The sequence below is a fragment of the Protopterus annectens genome, chromosome 17.part0 (assembly GCF_019279795.1).
Source record: "Protopterus annectens isolate FY-2018-M chromosome 17.part0, PAN1.0, whole genome shotgun sequence".
Taxonomy (NCBI): Eukaryota; Metazoa; Chordata; order Ceratodontiformes; family Protopteridae; genus Protopterus; species Protopterus annectens.
The window spans coordinates 438,584,173-438,609,154 of NC_056751.1; the positions used below are offsets into that span (position 1 = coordinate 438,584,173).

The 24,982-nt window shown below is 39.8% G+C and overlaps 1 protein-coding gene across 1 annotated transcript in view; it reads left to right on the plus strand.

Annotated features, from left to right (window-relative positions):
- Nucleotides 1-24,982, plus strand: part of GPATCH2 (G-patch domain containing 2) — a 1,961,709-nt gene that overhangs the window by 1,502,377 nt on the left and 434,350 nt on the right. Inside the window, exon 8 of the mRNA XM_044059062.1 lies at nt 18,390-18,445. Within this exon, the coding sequence (XP_043914997.1) occupies nt 18,390-18,445 (56 nt within the window). The remainder of the gene's footprint in view (nt 1-18,389; nt 18,446-24,982) is intronic.

Consider the following 24,982-nt stretch of genomic DNA (forward strand, 5'->3'; position numbering starts at 1 on the left):
TACATAAAAATTGTACAACATACAGCAAACTTTTTTGTTTACCGTAGTAGACTATTTTTACAATACAATATACTTCTCTCAGCAATAGTTATTTTGGCAATATCCAAGCATTATGAATAGGAGATTTGGAGAAGGAAAGCTGAAAGGATGTAGGGAAAGAAAGGTTTAGTGAGAGGGGAGAGAGAATAGAGAGTAGTGTTAGGCTATTAAGGGTTAGAGTGCTATCAGAGTGGGTTTTGAGTACTAAAAGAGAAGAGGAAAGAACAGTCATCCGGGAGTAGTAAAGGTGCATAGCCAGTTATTGGTAAGGTGTTCCCTGAGGAGCAGCTTAAATTTGGACAGATTAGTAGTGTTTCCAACTTTTGGATATTTGGCTGGAGAACAGAGAATGTCCAAATCTTTTCTTGGCCTTAGTGATTTTTAGTAGGAGTTTGTCAGAGGATCTGAGTGCTCTGTTGTATGGCTGAGCTAAGTCTTTAAGTGCGAGGCAGTTTTCAGGTTGGTTCATGGTAGAATGCACAGTCAAGGATGGCAGGTTTGGTAGTTCAATCCATTTTAGTTCGTGAAGAGCAGAGCAGTGGTGTGATCTATAAGGATGGTTCAAAGCAAATCTGACTACTTTATTGTAACAAGCCTCAAATTTAAGTCAGATTTTCTGAGAGTTGTAAAAATGGGAGAGACGTATAGAAGCATGGAGAGGAGATGTGTCCTAGCTGTGGAATGTTTGGTGGTGTTGGTAATGTATGACTTGGCTCTGTAAAGTGAGCCAGTGTTGATATGAACCTTTTTAATGGCTAGTGCTAAGTGTTTAGCAAACTTTAGGCAGTTATCAGTTGTGACCTCAAGAAGTTTGGTGTTTGACAGGTTCAATTTTAGTTTTGTTGGAAGTGTAGATGATAAAGAGGAGAAGGTGATCTTGTGTTTTGATATCAGAAAAAAGGGTTTTTAATGTCTAGGAAGGATTTTTGGGTTCTCTCTAGGAGATCTGGGAAGGATAGTGCAGAACAAATGCAGGACAAGTCATCAGCGTACTGTATGGTGGTGGCTAGGTGAGTGGCAGTACAGAGTTTGTTAGTAAATATGGTGAAAAGCAGTGGGCCTAAGATTGAGCTTTATGGGACGCCAGCTGAGATGGGGAGTAGGGGAGACAGTTTATTTTGCCAGTTGACTGTTTGTTGGCATTCAGATAAGTAGCTGTGAAACCATGAATAGGGATGGTTGAGTGAGGTTTAAGGATGCTAGTTCATTGAGTAGTTTTTGGTGGGATACTGTGTCGAATGCCTTAGACATGTCAAGAGAAATGGGAGAGACATGTTGGCCATTGTTTCTAAGCTGGTCACTGGTGTTGGTAAAACTTATTAGAGTGGTTGTGGTACTGAATTTGGGTCAAAAACCATGTTGAGAATTAAAGACGGTTGTTATTTAATAGATAGTGAAGGAGTTGTCTGTACAGATTTTATCCAAAGATAACCACAAGACATTCTTTAACTATGTCAAGAATCTAAGTGGCAATGCTCAGATCTGCTCGGAGTTAGTGCAGAATGGCACAAAATACACTGAACCGACCGATATCGCCAACATCCTGGCAGACAGGTTCAGCGCAAACTTTGCCCCCTGTCACCCCCAAAAGGGCCCATAACCATACCAAAAGAATGTAGAGTCCCTGAAATCAGACACTCAGGTTAAAACAGCCCTCTCCAAAGCCAAAAACACAGCATCAATGGGACCGGACGGTGTCCCTGGCTGCGTCCTATATGAGCTCAAAGAAGAACTAACCCATCACCTAAACACGCTGTTCAAACTCAGCCTCTCCACAGGCTACATACCCATAGAGTGGCGCACAGTAATGGTTATTCCGCTCCACAAAGGTGGAGCCACAACAGACCCTGGGAACTATCGCCCTATAAGCCTGACTAGCTTGGTCTGCAAGGCTATGGAGCTCATTGTCATGGAACTCATTAACAGAGACATTAGGAACCTCCAAACACTGTTCCCTACCCAGTTTGGCTTTGTTAAGGCAGATCATGCCTCCTAAACCTGGTAGAGTTCTTTGAGACAGTTACCAAGGCTATAGATGAGGGAAAGGTGGTACACACAGCCTACCTAGAACTCGCTAAGGCCTTCGACACCATTCCCCATTCTGGTATTATAGACAAGCTCACCAGCCTGAACATAAACCCCTACATCACAAGATGGGTTGCCAACTGGCTCATTGACAGAACCCACATGGTGAGAGTTGTGGGAGCTAGGCCCGACTCTAAACCGGTTACAAGTGGCGTTCCCCAGCGCTCAATCCTAGGATCCCTCCTGTTTGGCATAAACTTCTCAGAGGTACATGCAAGCACAGGAGGACTATGGCTGACCAAGTTAGCAGACGACTGCAAACTAGGGGCTATAATTGTCTCTCTGGCTTACACAGACATCCTCCAAAAGGGTCTCACTGAGACAGATGTCTAGTGTCAAAATCATGGCCTCAAGCTAAATGCCAAAAAGTGCATAGTCATCCACTTTGGAAAAAACAAAGTACCCACAAACTACCACATAGGTTGGTAGTCCCTTAAATAAGGAAGATGTAATAAGGGATCTGGGGACCCAAGTAGATAGTAATCTCACCTTTGATAATCACATTGTCAAAGTGGTTAGAAAATCCTTCTACATGGCCCACCTAATCACAAAAGGGTTTGCATCCAGGTCAAAAGCGGTCATTCTGCCCCTCTACTCATCACTCATCAGACCCATCATAGAGTACAACGCTCCATTTGGGATATACCTTCAAGACACCTGCAACAACTGGAAAGACCACAGAAGTATGTCACCAAGAGGATCACTGGCCTCAAACTGATGCCCTGTGCAGCTCGACTGAAGAAACTCCAGTTGTACTCTGTTGCATACTGCCTACTCAGAGGTGATCTCTGCCTGACATACAAGGCCATGTCCAGCCCAGAATTGATGGACATGCTCCACCTAAAGAAAACCTTATCCCCTCGAGCCATACGCTCTAGGGATCTAAACCTCAGCACAACAATAAATAGGACGTGCTGGAGGGATAGATTAATATTCCAGAGACTTCCCATGCTGTGGAACTAGATCCCAGTCTACATTGGGCAGAGCTCCTCACTAACACTCTTCAAGAGAAACTTTGACGAGTGGATGGGAAATAGAAAGTTTACCTCAGGGATCACTTCAGTGGTTCTGCTAGACAGAGGCACAGGGAACTAATCTGAGGGGGTGGCAAAAGCCAACACATTCTGACTAGGCTTATAAATGCCTTCGGGCAGATAGCCTAGTTACCCACGTATGAACCTATAAGGAGTTGTGTCTATACAGTTTTTAAGAATGTTGGCTAGTGGAGAGAGTCTAGCAATTTGTCTGTAGTGTGAGAAATCAGTTGAGGAGCTGCCTTTGTTTATAGGGATGATTTGAGACATTTTCCATAGCTTGCGGATGTATTGCTCACTGATAGCCTGATTGATTAGAATAGAGACTGGATAAGAGATGGCATCTGCTGCCAGTTTGAGAAATTCTTTTGGGAGTAGGTCATCAGCAATGGATGTTGGCTTTAATTTGTTTAGAATTTTTTTAATGGTGCTAGTTTGTATTGGTGTGATGAAAAATGAATTGAGGCAAGGTACTGATCCTTTGGGGACTAGTATTGGAATGTTTATGCCATTGTTTTTATGAGGAATAGGATGGAGTTCATGAATTGTGTGTTAAATTGGGAAGCTGTACTATCTGTGGTATTTGAGGTGGTGGCAGATGGACTTGTGGCTTGTCCCAGTTTAGGAGTTGTTTTATGGTTCCCCCAAATTGTGGAAGGTTGTTTTGGTATTTTTTGTTTGATTGAGGTACAGTATGACTTTTTGTCTTTCTTGATTTGTTTTTTTTTGTCTAGGTTCCTCAATTGTTGGTAGGTGACAAGGGATTGTTTTTTTGTTCACTTGGTATTGAATCCAGGCTCTATCCCTCTGTTTGAGGAGTTGCTCGTTGTCCATAATTAGCCATGGCAGATGCTTTGATTTAACCCGGATCTTCTGAAGGGGTGCAAGACTATTTAGACTGTCAAGGAATGTATTATTGAAATTGGGTAGATGATTGCTAAGATTGTCAGGAAGACAGCCAGTGTAGTGACAGAGAAAGGATATATTCGTTAATGCCCAGTCCAGCATTGATTGCTTGTTACTGTGTTTATCTGTTTTGGTTGGGGTGAGTATTATTTGAGATAAACCATATAGATTAATAAAGTTCAAAGGGTTTTCAGATGAGCAGATATACCAATCCAAGTTGAAATTTCCCATTTTAATAGTTTTCTGTTTAAATGTGGAGGCTGACTGACAGAGAAGGTCTTCAGCTATGGAAAGGTTGTTTCTTGGAGGGATGTAGGTTGCAATGAGTATTATGTTTTTATTGGGGGTTTAGTTGGAAGCAGGAGATTAGTATTGCAAAATTCAGGAGGTCTAGGGGGTTCATTTTCAAGGTTTTCAAGCTTGAGTGTATTTTTGCACATAATGATTATGCCACCACCATGCTTATGTAGCCTATCAAGTCTGTGTATGTTATAGCCCTGTGTTAGGATTTCAGTACCATTTATGTGGGGTTTGAGACAAGTTTCTGTTAAGATTGCTATGTTTGGAGAGTATAGGGCAACGGTTGCATGAAGTTTGTGTACTTTATTTAGGGTGCTACATGATTAGGTCAGAGCTATTGTGTGTTAGATTACTGATGTTATGAGAGATTGAGTTATCCAGTGAAAGGGCTTCATGTAATAGGGATGTATCTCCCCACTTAGGTTATGTTGAGTTAACTTAAACAGAAAAGGTGCGAGATTTTGGATAACAGTCTAGCATATTTATGGAGTAGATGCAGTGGTACATTTGTATGAGCATATCTAAGTGTAGAGTGAGCTGTGTTGGAACTATTATAAAGGTGTGGCGATATGACAATGCTTGTAAGGCTGGTGAAAGGTGAAGTAGTTACTGGGTATGTTAGAGAGTAGATGGTTGTGATCTTCTGTTTATGGTAGGAGGTAATCTGATAAGTTATAATGAGTAAGCTAAGAAGTGATGTGTGAAAGAGTAACATAATTCCTATGCTTGGGGTGGAGTAAAGAGGTGTCTGAGAGAGATGGATGGGCCAAGTCAATGAGGATAAGTCTCCTATAGGGAGGAGTTAATGTATTACTGTGGTGAGTTGTGTGTGTAGGTGTGATGGGCCTTTGAACTTAGGTGGTTTAAAGATAGTGATATGATAATTGGGATGGGGGGTGCATTTACAGGTTACCTATAAATGTAGTTGTAGTGGGGTGGGTGGGAATTCGGGGTAGGGTAGGGGAGCCTTAACGGAGTGGGGTGAACCATGAGGAGGCAAACTAGGAAGCAAAAATCAACAAAAACTCTCAGTTGAAAACTACCATGCCACAGGCAGTGTAATTCGAGAGTCATTAAAGGAAATTAGCTGAAGATGTAATTGATTATACACTGTACTTTAACTACTTTGAGTTAGACCAGCATGAGAGAAAAAAAATATTTATGGGAGTGGGAGGAGGGGGGAATAATGCTAAATTGGCTAAAGGTTTTGAACTGGGCAGTGCAGTGGTGCAACTGTTAACTTAGTCACCTCACAGCAAAAGTTTCTCCGGTTCGATTCTCGACTGGGGTGTCTTCTGTGCAGAGTCTACATATCCTTCCTGCGTTCACGTGGGTTTCCTCCAGGTACTCAGGTTTTCTCCCACATTCCAAAGATGTGCATCTGGAGCATTTCTCCCTGGGCCTCTGCTGAAAATAGGCTCTGTCCCAGTCGGACTTTCCCAATTAACAAATGTTAAATAAGTAGATAATAAATAAATTGTAGCAACCTGAATGTTATGCAGATGTATGGTAGAATATACACTGTATCTCTTCAGTGCGTTAAAAATGTAGATTTGCCATCCAGAGCTTTTGCGAGCAAGTACTCCAGCTGGCCAACACAGGTGGGAGCTGCAGTCATGGGACAAAGTGAAAGTTAACTGTAAATAAAGAGAAGAAAAATAGTACAGGTTAATAGGAGGGGAAAGATGGGTAGTTTAAGAAGAAAACAGGCAACAGTCTTAGAGAGAGGCACTTAAATCTCCTGTAGCACATGAGCACTACTATAGTTAGTTTATAAGCTAAATAAACAGTTATATGAAAAACAATGACAAAGTATAACTCTATTGAAGTATATTGCAACAGGAATTTGATTTAACTAGTAAAACTTAAATTTGAACATTGAGACCAGTTTTGAGTAGCAACAGTAGGACTTGATAGCAGCATGCTTCATTATAAACTCTTCAAATGCAAAGCTCCATAGCATGCTTCATTATAAACTCTTCAAATGCAAAGCACCATTTACTTGATTCAAAAAAATAAGTTAACTGGTTTCAGCAAATATAGAGAGTCAGCAGGTGTTAACACACTTTGTGTTGGCATGGTTTAATATTAGTATCACACATTCACAAAGAGCAGAGGTCATGTAATATAGAACTAGCCAATAAATCTCCAGATTGACTGTTCTGTTGTGTTTACTGATTTAAATTGGTTTATGGACTCTTAGAAGCAGGGATAAAGAAACAGTTACGTTTGATACAACAACAAGTAGTAACAGGCTGAGAAGAAAAATAAAAAGAACACTCATTAATAGCAAGGTTTAAAATAAGTAGACTTACATGGTGAGCACACTAGAACAGGACACCTGGACCCTGCTGTAAGCCGTACAACATATATTTGAAAATGGCACCCTGGCCACCGGCGAATAAGTAAACTCAGTTTGCAGGTTGAGCGGGGGAAGGGCTGCTTTTTTGTGATGTCATTTGTGGTTTGCAGAGTTAACTGACTTAGACAAGATACAGCCTACTACCATGCCACAGGTCATTGCAACTTGAGAGTCATTAAAGAAAATTAGCTAAATGTATAATTGGTTAAACACTGCACTGGGGGTGGGGGGATTCCTAAGACTGTAATGTCCCTGTTAGTGTGCATGGCACTGATGTTAAATGGACTAAATGTTTCAAATTGTAGAAACTTGAATGTTACACAGACATATGGTAGGAAGTAGACTGCAGTCTCTTCAATATGTTGGCGAGCAATTACTCCAGGGGACCAGCAGAGGTGGGGGATGCAGTTGCAGGACAATGTGAGAGTTAAACTGCAGTCTCTTCAGTATGTTAAAAATGTAGATCCATGATCCAGAGCATTTGTGAGCAAGTACTCCAGGGGACCAACTCAGGTGGGGGATGCAGTCATGGGATAAAGTGAGAGTTAAGTGGTGAACACACTAGAACAGGCCACCAGGAGCCTGCTGTTAGCCCTTCAACATACATTTGAAATATATAGACTAATGCTTCATCAGTATATGAAAAGTGGAAAGTATTTACATAACCTTATTTTTGAAGTTAATATGGTTTGGGGCTGTTAGTTTTCCTAGATTAAAAGTTTGGCTAAGATACGTAACCAATTTCTGAAGCTATGGGAGATGAATTTTTGGAGCTGTGATACAGAATCGGAATTGCCTAGACATAGTGAAGCCTTGTTGAGTCAATTATGGTGGCTGCCAAAAAAAAAGCAATTACTAGAAAATGGAAATCAAAGTCTAGATCAACATTACAAGAAGTAGTGAATATAGTAACAGAGATAAAATAACTGGAATTGGGATCTTTAAAAAGGGAAGGAGCAAACTGCACAGGAATAAATGGGAATTGTGGGAACAATATATGCTGAGAAGGTACGAGGTTTAAGAGTCAGGATTTGAATGAGCCATATAATGCTTAATTGACAATGACTGGATAGATTATAAGTGATGTATAATGTTTGCAACTACAGTTGTTTCAATGGTGTCTGTGATGTATAATGTTTGCAACTAAAGTGATGTCAGTGTTGTTTGTTTTTCATTTATATACATGTAAGATTGCCTGTGTCATATGTGATAACTTAATAAAGATATTTATTGAAAAAAACAAAAAGAAAAAAAATTTCCATGAGTGAATGAGTTTAGCAAGTGTCCATGTAATGCATGTAAATCTTCAGACAGCTTTCAGGTCCTCCTGAAGTTATAATAGCTGACTGGGTTTCCAACATTTTTAGACAACATCAAGTGGTTATTGGGTCTTTAGAGAAGGCCTTTTTAGCAGTACGTTAAATCTGGTTTCATTTTGGAATTATACTGCTGTTGTGTGTGTAGCAAAAGTATGGTGATAACATTTTTTCAGTTATTTTATTTAGTTTTGATGTTGTGGCCCAGCTGGATTTTTTTGTCAGAATAAAAGTAGATCCCTTGTTTGTAATGTTGTCTTTGTTCTAGCTGGTGAGATAATGAAATAATACAGGTGTGGTGGCAGTACCACTGACAGCTTTTAGGTTTGTGGTTTGTCTCCTTGACCATAATAAGTGCATATGTTAGTGATTAATGCATAGGCACATGACAAACATTTTGCTTTGGCTGGAGGAGATTTTTTCTTCTACTCTGTTCCATTACAGTAAGAAATGTCCTATACTGGACATATGACATAGTGACACCCTTGCAAATGATGCAAAATGCTCATTGTACATAGGTGACTGCACACACTAAATGCATCATGCACAAAGGCACTCAAAATGTTTTAAAAGCGTTTGTGTATGTAGTAGATGGAAATCTGAAACTTTGAGGATAATATTTTGGGAATCATATGAAAGCGCTTTTCATGGAGAGATTGATTGACAAATGAAGTTCTCTGTCATAGTACTGGGCTCAAAAGTAGCTGGAGAATGCAATAATGAGGAGACAGTGTGTCAAGGTGTGAGGTGCTATTGCCTTTATCCCTGCAGTTCATGAAGATGGCTTTTAATAGGGTTGTGGTGGTACTGCAGATTAGTTTTATGTCATTTGCTGTTATGACTACTGTAGCAGATTATTTATTTGCTCACCAGCTAGCTCCCTGATTTTGTTGGTTGCCTCCTTATTGGTCATATACTCTTACAGTCATTCATTCCTACAGTATATGTAAAAATCTGTTTTACGGCTGTATTTGTTGTTTACATATTTTAATAGTGCCGCACCTTGTTTTCTGAAATAATAAATGTGAGAGAGTATCAGTGAGGTAACAAGTTATAAAAAAAAATAAATAAAAAAAACACATTAATAGACCTTATTTCACTTGTGGTGCTGCGGTAGCGTTGTCGCTTCACAGCAAGACGTTGTTCCGTTCGATTCTCAGTTAGAGCGTCTTCTGTGTGGAGGCATGCGTGAATGGGTGTGCCTTTGTTGAAGGTTGTGCGTCAGGGCTGGTAACTCGGCACGTAAAAATCTACTACCAAACATTAGCGGACCGGAGTTCCGCTGTGGCGACCCCTAACCGGGATAAGCCGAAAGACACAACATTTAACTTCTCTTTAAAAGGAAGTGTTGAGGGTTAAGGCTGTAAGCTGTAAATGAGCAGTGTCCTCTAGTCATAAATTTGATTCCATCAATCACAACTTGCACACTATGTGACTCTGACGGGTCACTTAATCAGGTTGTGTTTACTGGTAATGCTTGAAGAGAGAGACATGTGCCTTGGGGCCTATTTTACAAGTTAGAAAAACAATTTTCTTTTAAAGGCTGCTAGTTGTAAAATATAAAACGTAATTTCTTGTTTGCAGCATTGAGTTTCAAGTTGTGCCAGTGCTGGAGCATGGCTCATTCTATTCAAAATGTGACTTATTACATATTTTTGTGATATAGGGTATCAAAATGCACAGCCTTGAGTGGCAGTGACTCATTATTTGAATGCTTTCCTGTCTGATGGTAAAGATATCAGTCCAGCTAATATATAACCTCCCTTATGTTACTTTTGAAGGCACTTTAGTAATATACTGTATGTTTTTAAAAGTGACCATCTCTTGTATAATGGCATTACTAATGCAGTAAGGTTAGCAGACCTTTTGGGGAGTTATATGAAATAATTTTTCATGGTAAACTTGACCTCAAAAAATCACAAATAGCAAAAACTAATAAAAAAAAAAAACTAAGCAGCTGTAATCTTCTCAGCAGAATTTATTGTGTTAGCACTTTCGTCTAGATTAATATCTAGACTTCTTCAGACAACTTGTTCCCAAAATGCAGTAGTTTTTATACATTTCAATTAAACAACTATTAACTCCATTACCCCAGCAAGAATCCAACCAATTAAAAAAATCAATTAAGATGAATTCACTCCAACTTGAACTTAAAATCTTAATTGCTGAAGTCATTTCACCCCTACAGTATACTAAGACACATTAAAAATTCATATTTATACCTTATAAAATTGTTAAGATGGACATAAGAAAAAACCTTAAGAAAAACAAAAAGAAAAACAGAATACATACTTTCATATTTAAAACCATAAAAAAATCATATATATTTCTCATATAGTATCTGTGTGATGTTCTTCATCTCACATTGCTGCAGTCCTTACACTTGGGTAGTCCGCTGTCCTCGGTCGGCCCGAATATCAAAGTATTAGGCTGACGTCGGTCAAGGCGCTTAAGACTGACATCAGGACGTCAGGGTACAAATGCGCATGACCGACGTCATATCCTCAGTCTTTTTTGCCGCATGGTCCGATGCAGAAGCAGCGTTGCAAGTGCCGTTCGGCGTTCTGAAATTTTTCGAATTCGGAGTTTCAGACCGAGTCAAAGTTGGCTAAGTACCCCGTTGGGAATATTTTAGTTTTTTCTTGCCTCAGTGGTTTACCGGATGTCAGAAAAAGTGAATAACTGTATTTCTTGTGGGAAGCAGATACCGCATAGGGACTATCATACTTTGTGTATTCCTTGTTTGGGGCCTGAGCACGACGTTGTTGGGTGTCGCTTTTGTGCTAGGTTCAATAAGCGCACTATTAAGCGAAGGTTAGATTGTGCCAGGTTGGTCTTCGGGAAGCGGTGCAATTACAATATGCCGTCGGATGCTCCGACGCCCGCTTCTTCGAAGAAGCGCAAAGACAAAGCAGCTAAACCCAGGCAAGAAGAGTCGTCCGTACCGGACGCCGGTTCTTTAGAGGCGTCAGTGGAACCGGTGGTTCCACCGGAGGCTTCTCTGGAGTCCCAGGGGGAGACTTTGATATTGCAGGATGTGGCCTCTCAGGAGGCAGGTCAGGCTGAAGGGGCTTCTCAGGTTACTGTACTCCCCTCCCTTCCTAGGGTGGTTAGGCCCTCTCCTTCTGTTTCCAAGGCTTCTCCCAGAGGTAGGCCAGGTTTAGCTTCTGTTGGTGTCACTCCTAGTTCAGCAGGGTCTGTGCCCAAGAAGCACATGCTTAAAATGGCAGAAGATTTAATTACTTTGATTAGAGGTTCTTTGCCCCCTCCTGATAAGAGACCTAGGGTGGAGCCAGAGTTGGGGAGTTTTGAGCAGGCTTCGGATGTTTCAGAGTCTTCGGCTGAAGACTTGCAGGAGTACTCTCCTTATTCTGATTCTGATGCAGATGATTCGACTCCTTCTGCTTCTCCTCCAGAGGATTTTTCTTTTCAGAGACTCTTCATTCCATGAGGGAACATTTTAAGTGGGAAGGTCAGGACTTCTCTGATTCCAGGAAAAGGCTTAGGGAATTTTTGCTTTTACCCCAGCATAGGCCCTTGGCTATACCCCCTGTTCTGGATGTTGTGGAAGATGTGTTTGCAGAGGCTTCACTTAATCCTGATTCTTTGCCTCCTGCTCCTGTTAAACCGGATAGGTATTACAGGGTGCCTGAGGCTCATAAATATCTTTATAAGAGTCCTAGGGCGGACCCAGAAACTGTTAGTCAGGGACCTAAGGGTGTCAAGGCCTCTGTTGTAAAAAATCCGGTTCCTCCAGATAAAGAGGCCAGAGCTTTGGATAGATGGGGAAAGAAAGTCTATACTTCTTCCACCTTAGCTATGAGGGCTTTGAATTGCCAGTTTCACATGTTGAAATATCAAAACTATCTTCTTTCTCAATTGAAGTCTAAGGTAGATGCTCTGGCGGAAGGCATTGAGTGTAAAGAATTACAAGATTTGGTACATGTCTCTGAACAGGTGGGTAAGCATTCTTTACAATGTGGTTTTGATGCTGTACAGGCCTCGTCTAGGGTGGCTGCCACTGGTTCAGTTCTTCGCAGGCACGCCTGGCTGAGGGATCAGAATTTATCTGACCATGTTAAGACAAGGATTTTGGATGCTCCTTTACAGTCTGATGTGTTGTTTGGTTCACCTGTGGAGTCAGTCTTGAAGAAAATGGAAGACAAGGCTAAGTCTATGCAGGCTGTTAAAGATTTTTTGCAAGTTCAGCCTCCGAAGTTTAGTAGGAATTGGCCTGCTAAGGGGTGGACGTATCCTTCTTATGATTCTCAGTCTAGGGGTAGATCTAGACGTGGTAGGGGCAGAGCTCAGAGCTCCTTCAGACCTAGAACAGGGAGTTCACCTGCACAATCTTCGGGTGAGGGCAGGGGCCAGTCCTTTCGTAAACAGGCCCAATGACCTACCTTTTCAGCTGCCAGATCCTTCTTGTCTGGCAGCACCTTTGGGAGGAAGGTTGGCACTCTTCAAGGAAAATTGGAGTTTGATTACCCAAGACAGATGGGTATTGGATATCATACACCAAGGTTACAAGTTTTATTTCCATACCTTGCCTCCTTTCAAAGGCATGCCGGACGTTCCTCCTCAGCAAAGATTAGAGGCTCACAATCAAATTTCTCTGCTACTTCAAATAGGGGCCATACAACCAGTCCCTCTGCCAGAAGTGGGCCTAGGATTTTATTCTCGCCTGTTCCTAGTACCAAAGAAGGGGAACACGTGGAGACCAATTTTGGATTTATCTATCCTCAACACTTATCTGGACATTCCCAAGTTCAAAATGTTGACGTTACAACAGCTTTTACCTCTGCTGGACAAAGATCACTGGATGGTGACTCTGGATCTCAAGGAGGCTTACCTTCATGTTCCTATCAGGCTCAGTTGCAGGAAGTATCTGCGTTTTCGGGCTGGGACTTCTCATTATCAGTTCTCTGCATTGCCCTTTGGCTTATCTACTGCGCCCAGAGTGTTCACAAAGGTTCTGGCTCCAGTGATAGCCTTTTTCAGGTTAAAAGGAATACAGATTTATCCTTATTTGGACGATTGCCTGATTCTGGCCCAAGGAAAGGACGAACTTCTTCGTCATTTACAGTATGTGATAGCAGTGCTAAGATGCCTGGGGTATTCTGTGAACGAAATAAAGTCCAGTCTAGTACCCTCTCAGGACATGTGCTTTCTGGGTGTGAGACTGAATACAGCATCCCAGATGGCCTTTTTGACCCCGGACAAACAAAAGAATCTTTCTCTTTACTTCCATCAATTGTCTCATCAGTCCAGGCTGACTGCAAGGACAGTCCTTCAAGCCTTGGGGTTCATGGCATCTTGTATTCTGGTGCTTCCCAATGCCAAACTGCATATAAGGAAGCTACAATGGTATCTCAAAAATGTATGGACACAGCACTGCCAAGATATGGACACTGTCATTCAGATAATACCTTGCATTCAAAAGGAACTTTTGTGGTGGGCTCAGGAATGTCACCTAAACAAGGGACTCTCTGTGACCCGGCCAGAGGCGAGTCAGATTCTAACGACAGATGCCTCAGACAAAGCTTGGGGAGCTCATCTAAATGGAAAGTGGGTACAAGACACGTGGCCTGCCAGACTTCAACATCTACATATCAACTTGAAGGAGATGTTAGCAGTCCAATTTGCATTGATAGCTTTCAAGGATTTACTTCTTCCAGGGCAGGTGTTGGTTCTAACAGACAACACAACTGTCATGTGGTACATCAACAAGCAAGAGGGAACGCATTCTTATCCTCTATGCAGACAAGCAATGATTTTGTGGGAGACTGCTCTCAGTTTACAGCTAAATCTTCAGGCAAGGTTTCTGCTGGGAGCACAGAACTCCTCAGCAGATGTGTTGAGCAGACAAATTATGGATCCCCACGAGTGGAAATTGGATCCTCATGTATTTCAGAAATTGACAGTGTTATGGGGAACTCCAGACATAGATCTGTTCGCTTCTCCACTAAACTACCAGCTGCCAAAGTTTTGCACGAAAAGGTTTCATCCCACAGCTTGGAAAGTGGATGCTCTTTCATTCAATTGGAGCAATCTTCATGTGTATGCCTTTCCACCTCTGCCTCTCCTCCCAAAGGTACTCCTGAAGGTCAGACAGGACAAGCCAAAGATGATTTTAATAGCTCCAGATTGGCCTCGACAGCACTGGTACCCATTACTGAGAAGTCTGGTACGGGAGCCTCCATGGCCTTTGCCTTCGATTCCGCACCTGCTGTCTCAGGAGAACAGTCATTTACTCAATGTCAAACTTCACTCTCTTCACCTAACAGCCTGGCATATTCTGTTTTAAACCCTGGAGGGTCTCAGCTTCCACAGCAAGTTTTGAATGTTATTTTGGAGGCCAGAAGGCCTAGTACAAGGAAAGTGTATGCAGATAAATGGAAGAGATTTTTATTTTGGAGTACAGCAAAGGAATTTGATGTTTCTAGGCCTAATTTAAGTGTGGCTCTTCAATATCTTACTGAGTTACTGGACAAAGGTTTGTCCTTCTCTTCTATTAAGGTTCATGCTGCAGCAATTTCTGCTCACTATGACTGTGACCCACCATTGTTTTCTCATCCTTTGTTTAAGCAATTCCTTAGAGGGGCAAAGAATATAAGACCCCCACGTAGAGCTCCTACTCCTGCTTGGGATCTCAATTTTGTGTTGGAGAAACTCACTCTACAACCTTTTGAGCCTGCAGCTACCATGAGTTGAAATATTTATCATGGAAGACTGCTTTGTTGTTGGCCATTACCTCTGCGAGAAGGGTTTCTGAATTACAGGCCCTTATGGCAGTTGAGCCTTTCTTAATTTTCCATAAGGATAGGGTATCTTTGCGTACTAATCCTTCCTTTATGCCTAAAGTGGTTTCTAGTGTGGCTTTAAACCAAACTATTCATTTGCCTACTTTTTATGCAAACCCCAAAATAAAGGGAAAAGATTTTGCACACTTTGGATATACACAGGCAGTTGCGATATTATTTGAGCAGAACTAAAGGGTTCAGGCAGTCTCAGCAGTTATTTGTTTCATTTGCTTTGGGTTCTCAGGGCAAGCCTGTGTCAAAGCAAACTATTTCTAAGTGGATTGGGTTTTGTATTGCTTTCTGTTATTCCCATCATGGTAAGGAGATTCCAGCTGGGATTAGGCCTCATTCCACTAGGGCTACTGCCACTTCTACAGCTTTTTTAAGGGGGGGTGGCAACTAAAGATATTTTGGAGGCAGCTACTTGGAGTTCAGTGCATACTTTCTCTAAGCATTACCACCTTCCACTTTACTCTAAATCTAGGGCTGGTTTTGCCACTGCAATTTTACAGGGCATTTTGGCAGCTCCTACTGCTTTATAGTTTTGCCATCCTCCCTTACCTCTGCTTTGGGATTCTACCCAAGTGTAAGGACTGCAGCAATGTGAGATGAAGAACATAGTACAGTTTTGTACCTACCATAAATGTAGATGTTCGAAGATCCACATTGCTGCAGTCCAATTTACCCTCCCTCCTTCCCCTCTGTAGTTAGAGGCGGTTGTGTGGGTTGGGTTGTAAATGTTGTGGATATTGTATATATTGTACATCTGATTAGTGCAAGGGTGGTTGGTTGTTTTTTGCTGTCTTTTGGTTTTGACCTTTCTCTTTAGGGTCTTCTGACATCTGGGGCAAGAAAAGACTGAGGATATGACGTCGGTCATGCGCATTTGTACCCTGACGTCCTGATGTCAGTCTTAAGCGCCTTGACCGACGTCAGCCTAATACTTTGATATTCGGGCCGACCGAGGACAGCGGACTACCCAAGTGTAAGGACTGCAGCAATGTGGATCTTCGAACATCTACATTTATGGTAGGTACAAAACTGTACTTTATATATACATAACATTTACCTATCCAGGGTCTTTAACTTCAAAATACATTTAATGGAAGCATATTTATTGAGGCCTGGAAAAATATGAGCGAATGTTTGAATCTGCCATAGGAGCTCACTTTCCTCTAGTTTTAATTCCCAGGGACCCCCCCTAATTTTGTGCTTTTTTTGATGTACTATAGCAAACAAGAACCTATGAGTTTGGTTATCTAACATATGCCTAGCCAGAGCATTTGTAGTAATATGTTTATTAATGTTATAGATATGTTCATAGATTCTTCCTCAATGTTCCCTCCGTTTTTCCTATATAAACTACTGCATTACTATATCCCTAATGGTAACTTTGCTTCCAATTTTAATGTATTGGCATTGATGACATCATCCACATTTGGACATCCCCCACGTCTATTAGCTACTCCACCTTGCAATTCTAAAATGCTCTTTAGATTTTGACCTCGTCTATATGTTATATGAAGAGACTTATCGAATTTTTTACTAATATGAATGTCTTCTGAAATAAGAGCCCAATTCCATTAGGGATATAGTATATCGAATAAGTGGAAAATACAATTGTGAGTCCAAAGGAATTGTTTATGTAGCACTCTGTCAACAGTGCCAGTCATTTTATATAGGAAAAACAGAGAGAACATTGAGGCATAGAATCTATGAGCATATCTATAACATTAATAAACATATTACTACAAATGCTCTGGTGCAGCGGTAGTGTTGTCTCACAGCAAGAGGTTCTCCCGTTCGATTCTCGGCTGGAGCACCTTCTGTGCGGAGTCTGCATGTCCGCTCCGCAGTTGAGTGGCATTCGAAAGATGTGTAGAATGTAGAATGGGCTTGCCTTTGTTGAAGTTTGGGAGTCGAGCTGGCACCTCGGCACCCGTAAAAAATCTACTGCCTATCATTAGTGGACCGGAGTTCCGCTGTAGCGACCCCTAACCAGGAAAAGCTGAAAGAAAAACAACTACAAATGCTCTGGCAAGGCCTACGTTAGATAACCCCACTCATAGGTTCTTGTTTGCTATAGTACATGAAGAAAAGCACAATGTTAGGGGGGTCCCTGGGAGTTAAAGCTAGAGGAAAGTGAGCTCCTATGGCAGATTTGAACATTCACTCATATTTTTCCAGGCCTTAATGAATATGCTTCCATTAAATGTATTTTGAAGTTAAAGGCCCTGGATAGGTGAATGTTATGTATATATAACACACAGATACAATATGAGAAATATATATGATTTTTTATGGTTTTAAATATGAAAGTATGTATTTTGTTTTTCTTTTTGTTTTTCTTAAGGTTTTTTCTTATGTCCTTCTTAACAATTTTATAATATAAATATGAATTTTTAATGTGTCTTAGTATGGTGAAATAACTTCAGCCATTAGGATTTTGAGTTCAAGTTGAAGTGAATTCATCTTAATTGATTTTTTAATTGATTGCATTCTTGCTGGGGTAATGGAGTTAATAGTTTCTTTAATTGAAATGTATAAAAACTAATGCATTTTGGGAACAAGTCTGAAGAAGTCTAGATAAATTCTCCTGGGATTACAGCTGCTTTGTTTTTTGTTTAATGGTAAACTTAACCAACAAATTGCATGGTCTTCAGAAGTTGTGAATGTATTATGGCTATTATACTGCTGACTCTTAAACATTTATTGCCCTATCAGAAAATTCTGTGTGACTAGCCTGTACACCCAGAAAACTGACATTTAAATATACCACAGGAATGATGGCAAAGTGGGTGGAATACCTGTTTTCTTGAACAACGAACTTTTCATTTTGTAATGTTGTATATATATGTATATAAATTTCACTTAAAACCGTTGTATATTTCTACATAGCTTATTTTCACATTTTAGGACTAATGCTTATTTTGCTGTGTTAAAGCTCAGCTTTTTCTATACCTTGAGTTCAATACTTATGCAATTTGATCCAGTTTATAGACCTTATGTTTTTGTTCTTTCAACCTGAGTCATGGCTGAAAAGGTGAAACTGACCCACCCCCCTCTTATCTGCTAATCAAGCAGCAGTAGATAAGGAAAAAGTAGAGATTGGGAAGTTTATACTTGCTCTGCTCTACTGCCAATCATTAGTGGACCGGAGTTCCACTGTGGCGACCCCTAACCGGGAAAAGCCGAAAGATACAACAACATACTTGCTCTGCTCTGCTTTTATGCATTAGACTTTGACACAGCTCCTTTCCTTCACCTTATGAAGAGGGTAGAGATATGGACTGTTACCACTATAAGCTTAGGTTTGTCCACATAGAGACATTGTAGAGTTATTTAATGAACATAATTTTATCGTGGTACGTATGTCAGTGTATACTAGACCAAAGTAACCTAGATTCACTTGTAACAGTGGCATTTTTCTTCAGATGTTCTGCATTAGCTGATTGTAAAATATATGAAATTAAGCAAAATGTCAGTGCATCTGTTTACAAGAAACACACATAAACATGCTACCTTTTCTCCTCTTCTCATTCAGGACATTCGGCTAGATAGAGGATACAAGAAAATGTGTTCACCAAAGACAGCTAGCAGGTAGGCATTTTATGGGGTTTTCTTTTGCTTACTGGAAACCTGTCTTTGAGTCATGATGCTTGTTTATCATTATGCTTATTTTACATTCTGTTACTTAAAATTTTCAGATTGATTGGCAAGTGATTTAGATTTGTAGACTTTTTGAGTATAGTTGGATCTATTAGCTGTTAAGAGCTTGTTGGTTTTCAGTTTATCTTAATTTATAGCGTTTTACAGCTATTTGTCTTCCGTTTAGATTCTGGTGTCTTGCAAAATAGTTGACCGTGTTATGTTTTAGATCTACAAACTGTATGCGTTTCATTTCTGATTTATAGTTATTGTAGAACATAGAAAAATATAAAGCATATCATTAAAGATTGCTTTTTTTAGCCTTTCTCCTGCATTTTTTTCAAACAAAGCAAGCCTTTTATTTCAGTTTAACTTTTGAAGTAACTGTTCAGAGTAAGAAGTAAAAAAATGTTTGCAGAATAAGAGGTTATGCATATATCTGTATGGAATATGTGGGTATCTGTTGTGTGTTATATGAAATGTTTTATACTGTAGGTTTTTATACATTTAGGAAACATGGTTAGTCACTCATCACCTATTGAGTTTCCTATTCCTACAAGTTATTTCATGTATGACAAAATTCAGACCCATTTTCTTTCTTTTTTTTTTTTTTTTTTTAATTTTAGAGGAGTATTTCTTGTTGAGTTCAGAGGCTACATTTGTAGCATAAGTTTCAGGTGAATAAACCTTTAGTTGGTGGTTGACATGCGCTTTAATGAGCAGTTTTCTACTTTAATGTTTTTGGTGAACTTTAATCTTTTTTTAATGTTATCAGTGCACTTTTATGTGTTTCAGCAGTTTTGTGATGGCTCTTCTAAGACTTTGTTAGATTTAAGATTTAATTATGCTTTAAGTTTACTGTTAATTACTTTACCTAGTTAGAACTGGACCTTTTTGTTTTTAATAGTGTTTTCTATTAGGCTAGTTGTGATTAACATTTTGCCATCTTAGTAAGAATTTATTTTCTAGAGGTTGATTATGTAGCCCCGTTTTGGAGGGAGGGGTGTTTGAATTTTGTGTGCACAATGTTTAAATTTATTTTTTAGGTAGGTTGGATGATTGGGGGTGTCAGTATTTTTTTTTTTTTTTGTGTGTGTGTGTGTGCGCACGTGTGCCTGTGTTTGCAGTGTAAATGTATGCTTTATTTTTATTTATTTTTTGTGAATGACATAATTATAGTGGCTTTAATTAAATAAATTTTAGTTGCTTTAATGATGCATCAAGGTTGTAGATAAACTGTTGGTGACTTGCTAGGAGTGTACACATTTTGGTGATGCACCAGAAATGTAGAAGGAAAAAATATCTACACATTGTAACATATATGTGTTTTTATCACATATGCTATCTGTGATCAACTGTTTATTTTATATGTACATATACGGATCCCTATCACTAGAGCAAATGCTCACATTGTTGATGTTCACATTATCAATCCGAAAAGTGCGAACCACAAGATATCAAAACTGAGGAACTATGGAAACATCTGTATTATGCAGAGACCTGTGTCTTGTAGGTTTGCAGCACAGCAGGGATCTGGGTTCATAGGTTCATAGGTTTATACTAGGCTATCTGCCCTAAGGCATTTATAAGCCTAGCCCAAATTTTTGTGGCTTACGCCACCCCTTATATGAAAAAATACTGTGCCCATTAGTTTGTTGTGCCTCTGTCCAGCAGTGACACAGAGATGATTCCCGGGGTAAACCTACGATCTCCCATCCACAGGTCAAGATTTCTCTTGAACAGAGCCAGCGAGGTGCTCTGCCTCACATGGACTGGGATTTTATTCCACAGCATAGGGAGTCTCTGAGTGATAAATCTATCCCTCCAGCACGTCCTATTTATATCCGTGCTAAGGTTTAAGTCGCTTGCTCTAGTGGTTTTGGTGGATTTGGATTTTTTGAGGTGGAGCATGTCCATTAATTCCGGGTTGGACATGGCCTTGTATGTCAGGCACATGTCACCTCTGAGCAGATGGTATACGACTGAATAGAGCTGGAGTTTCTTCAATCTGGCAGCATATGACAGATTTTGGAGTCCCTTTATCCTTTTGGTGAGGAACTTTTGGGGTCTCTCCAATTGCTGCAGATGTCGGGTGAGATGCATCCCGAATGGGGCATTGTACTCGATCATTGGTCTGATAAGTGAAGAGTACAGGGGAACAATGACCTCACTAGATCTGGATGTGTCGGTCCTTTCCCCACTGTGGTGTAGTCTGAGTTGGTATATATAATTAGTAATGAGAAGGGGGGCACAGAGGGGCTTGCCCCTGAAAAAAAGCAGATGATTGCATGGTTCCCTATTTTTTTCATTATTTGATTTTAGCTTTTTGGCTTGATAATGTGAGCACTTGATCTTGTGACAGTAACCCATATATATATATATATATATATATATATATATATATATATTTGTGTGCAGCACAGAAAAACTGGAAGTGCTTAGGGTTAGGCTGATGATTCACAGTGCTTGGTTCTCCAGTCACATTTGTTTATTTGCAGACTCTGTATGTGTTCTCTTTGAAGCAGCACGTTTTTAATGGGTGTTCCTCTAATATTCCAAAGAGGTGCAGGAGATGAACTGGTATTACACCAAGTTGCCCTTAGGTGTGAGTGCTGTGTAAGACTTTGTGAGTGTGCACTTGCACATGTCCTTTAAAGGTCTGATGCCCCATTAATGATTGAATGCAGTGTGCTGCACTCTTTAAGTGTAAGGACATGCAGAGTGGCGGCTGGTGACTTCAAATTAAAGGGGGCTGCAGAAGACAGATGAATGGGTGGGGCCAATGGGAAGGGGTGGGGCCAACCAGAAAGGGGTGGGGATATGTTCAAAACCACAACAAATGGAACTTTAAATACGCTGCTCTAGGTGACAAACCATCATTACAAGAGTCCAATCAAGACAAAATGAAGTGCAGAAGAAAAAAAATATTTCAATACATTGGCTGTATGACAGCTTATTTAATATTTAGATGGAAACACAAAGCTTGTATAAATAAATAAAAGCTTAAATAAATAAAATGCATTACTGGAATGCCAGTCAAAATCAAGTATAAAAAAAAAACAAGCAGCACTCATGTCAAACCACTTCTCCTTGCAGTGCAGTTCCAATTATAATTTATATTCAGTTTATAAAATTACCAAGTAACATGCAGAAAGTAGCAATCTGTGACACCCCATTTGGAAAAATGTTTCTTATCCAAAAAAGACCTGCTGCCTGACAACAACTATCTACTTGTTTCATGGGGAAGACATGATCAAAGTAAAAAATTAACAGCAAACAAGAAATAAGCTCAAGAAAAATTGCTTAAAGGATCACTGCACAAGTTATGGACCATACATTATAGATTTAGCATTCTGTTTAGTTTATGGGTAAAGCCTGCAAAGATGACTGCAAGTCTCCAACAAAATGTAATGAGCTTCTGAAAATACTGTAATCCTGTCCTTTATTACAAATACTGTCATATGCATTTCATTACCCAAGGCTTATACGTTATCTAGTTATGTAAATACTCTCTGCATGGCAACAAAAAAGGCTTTCAATATTGGTAATTCTTTAACAGTATGCTTATTATAACTTAATTGCATCTTACAATCTCCGACAAGCTTACCCTGATGGTCATTAAAGCATTGCTACCTAAACACAGAGCAACAGGGCACTGCGACAGCATGCCCTTTCTGAATAATAAGAAGCATAAATCAACGGTATAAAAATATGACAGAAAACCAGAACATTCTGCAAAATCAAGGACAGATGAAAAGCCACTGCCATATGGGGGAATATTCTGCACACTTACACTGCATAACTGCTCCTTGCCTTGCTTGGACACATCAAAAGTCACTACTTGGGGGAGTGGGGTGCAACAAGTATGTCACAATTTGAAATGTCTCTGGCTGACGGTGATGGCTCTGATACTCATACCTCTCAACCTCAGAGCAAGAAATCTGGACGAAGCCATACATAGAAGTGGGACACAGGCCCAAAAATAAGGACAATTTTTAAATATTGCTCTTATAAACTTAGAAAGATAATAGAATAGTAGTCGGTCTTGTATTAGTATGAATTTTCTGAAGGGTATGAAATCTGAAACTCAAATGTCTGCCATTATTTTCTAACTTCAGTCTTTAATGATTTTCCACTAATTTGGCAGAAAACCACAATTTTATGAAAAACGGACCAAAAATGTGATGTAAAAATATAAAATTGCCACACAATACAGCTGGGAACCTGTCAAAGAAGGAACGCCTTTTTAATATTAGTACTGTTAACTTGAGCAGCTGACAAAATTAGAGAATCTACATGAATTTCTGAAATAAAAGTAATCTGTAACTCTGATCATTACAGTTATTTATAATTGTAAACCCTCCACGTTTTCTTCCAAAATTCCTATTTTGCGGAGGGATTATTAGGGGGGAGAGCAACATTTTGAGCCAAAATTGGGGGCAGTTGAAAGCTTTGGATATTCCTAATCCTATAAAGCGATTTATTTGCACGTACCTCTCAACCTCTTAATGCAGGAAATCTAGACAAAGCCAAATATATTGGGGGAACATACAAACAGTACTAAACATTGCTCTTGTATAAACTTGACAGTTGATAGAATAACAGGTCTTGCTTTAGCATGCATTTTCTGAAGGTTACGGCATCTGAAATTTAATGTCTGTCATTATTTAGTGACTTCATTCCTAAATGATTTGCCAGAAAACCACAAATTTTATGAGGAACAAACCAAAAATAAGAAGCAAAAATCTATTCATTCTGCAAAAATCTGGACAATTGAGATGTATAGTTTAGTCGGGGCTGTCTTGAGTTTGCTGCCCTTCCCCCCTCACAAAATCATGGTCGAATGGAGCCTCTCCCCTGCAGCCATTCCAATGCCCCATTCCTTGGTTATTTCGCCCCATTTACCATAAACACTAATGTGCATACTGCTTTACTTCAGCAATGATTTGGATTTTATTTGAAAGTTTTATTTTGCATTTTACAGTACAAACACTAATAAATATCTGCTAAACAAAGCAATGCAGTCTTACAGTGAAAATAGACTTGGCATTAAAACTTCTCTGCCCTTGAAACTCACATTCATTGAAACAGCATTGAAACCCACATTTGAAGAAAATGCATTTTGCCAGTGGCAGATAAAGATTAACTTTGTTTTCAAATCATAGGCCCCTTGCACATGAAACATACACTTGCTCTTTGATACACCTTCCTGGTTGTATTAAATTACATTAATTGTACAATATAGTAGTTATTAGAGGGTGTTTTAAATTTATTGTTTTGAACATTTTTCCAGTAAACAATGAAACAAAATGTGTGCACCAATAATGACAAAACTGCCCAATTCAGAACATTTCCATCATAAAAGTCTACTCAGACTTCTACAGTCCACCATTATCAGTAAATATGCACAATCTCTGAAGTAGTAAAAGTCATCTAAATAATTCTGCATTAAAGAAATCTGTAACTAATGAAGAGAGCAAACAACTTTATATTTCATTGTTTCATCTACAAATAAAGTGCCTGTTGCCCTTGAGGAATACATTGCTTATGTTGCATTAAAAAATGATAAGCTAGTAATATTGAAATAGAGAATGCATGGAAAACTGATAACAGGTTGATAGTTACTAGGTATCTTCGCCAAAAAGGACTGCAGCATCCTCCCCCCTTTACAACACAGTACAGTATCAGCAATGCATCTACCTACTGTGGGCGTAGAACCCACAGCCTTCTGCATCAAAAGCAAGTACGCTACCTGTTGTGCTATTAACAATACAAGCAGACTCAGCATAAGCAGCACTAATCTTTTGTTCCCCTGCAGCTCTCAGCTCCTTGTAAAATCTACTCGACACTCAGCTGTATCTCTGAACTTTGCAGCACAAGAAATCTGGAAAAAGAAAACATTTATTTGGGGTGGGGGAGTGGGAGACAAAATCCCAAAAATCAAGGACACATTTATTGCTTGTATAATGTTGGAAAGTTGCTAGAATAAAATGCTGTGTTACCACCAGACATATCACTGCCAGGTCTGGAACCCAGGACTCTGTGCAAAACAGTCAGAGCAGCATACCAATATGCCATATCAGCTGTTTTGTGACAGAGGAAGACTGAAACTTAAATGGCTACTATTTAGTGAATTCAGTTCTCACCATAGCTCTCAACCTTAGCACAAAAAACCTGGACGAAGCCAATAATGGGGGAATACAGTCCAACAAATAAGGACAAATTTCAAATATTCATCTTTTTAACTTAGAAAATTGCTAGAATAAAAGGTTTTGTGTTATCATGTACTTTTTGAAGAATATGAAGTATTATTTAACATTTGTTAACCAGGAAAGTCCAACTTGGAAAAAAAGCCAATTTTCAGCACAGGCCCAGGGAGAAACACTCCAGACACATGTCTTTGTAAGATGAGAGGACATGCCGACTCCATGCAGAAGGTATCCCAGCCATGAATCAAACCAAAGAAGCTGTAGATGTCAGGCAACAATG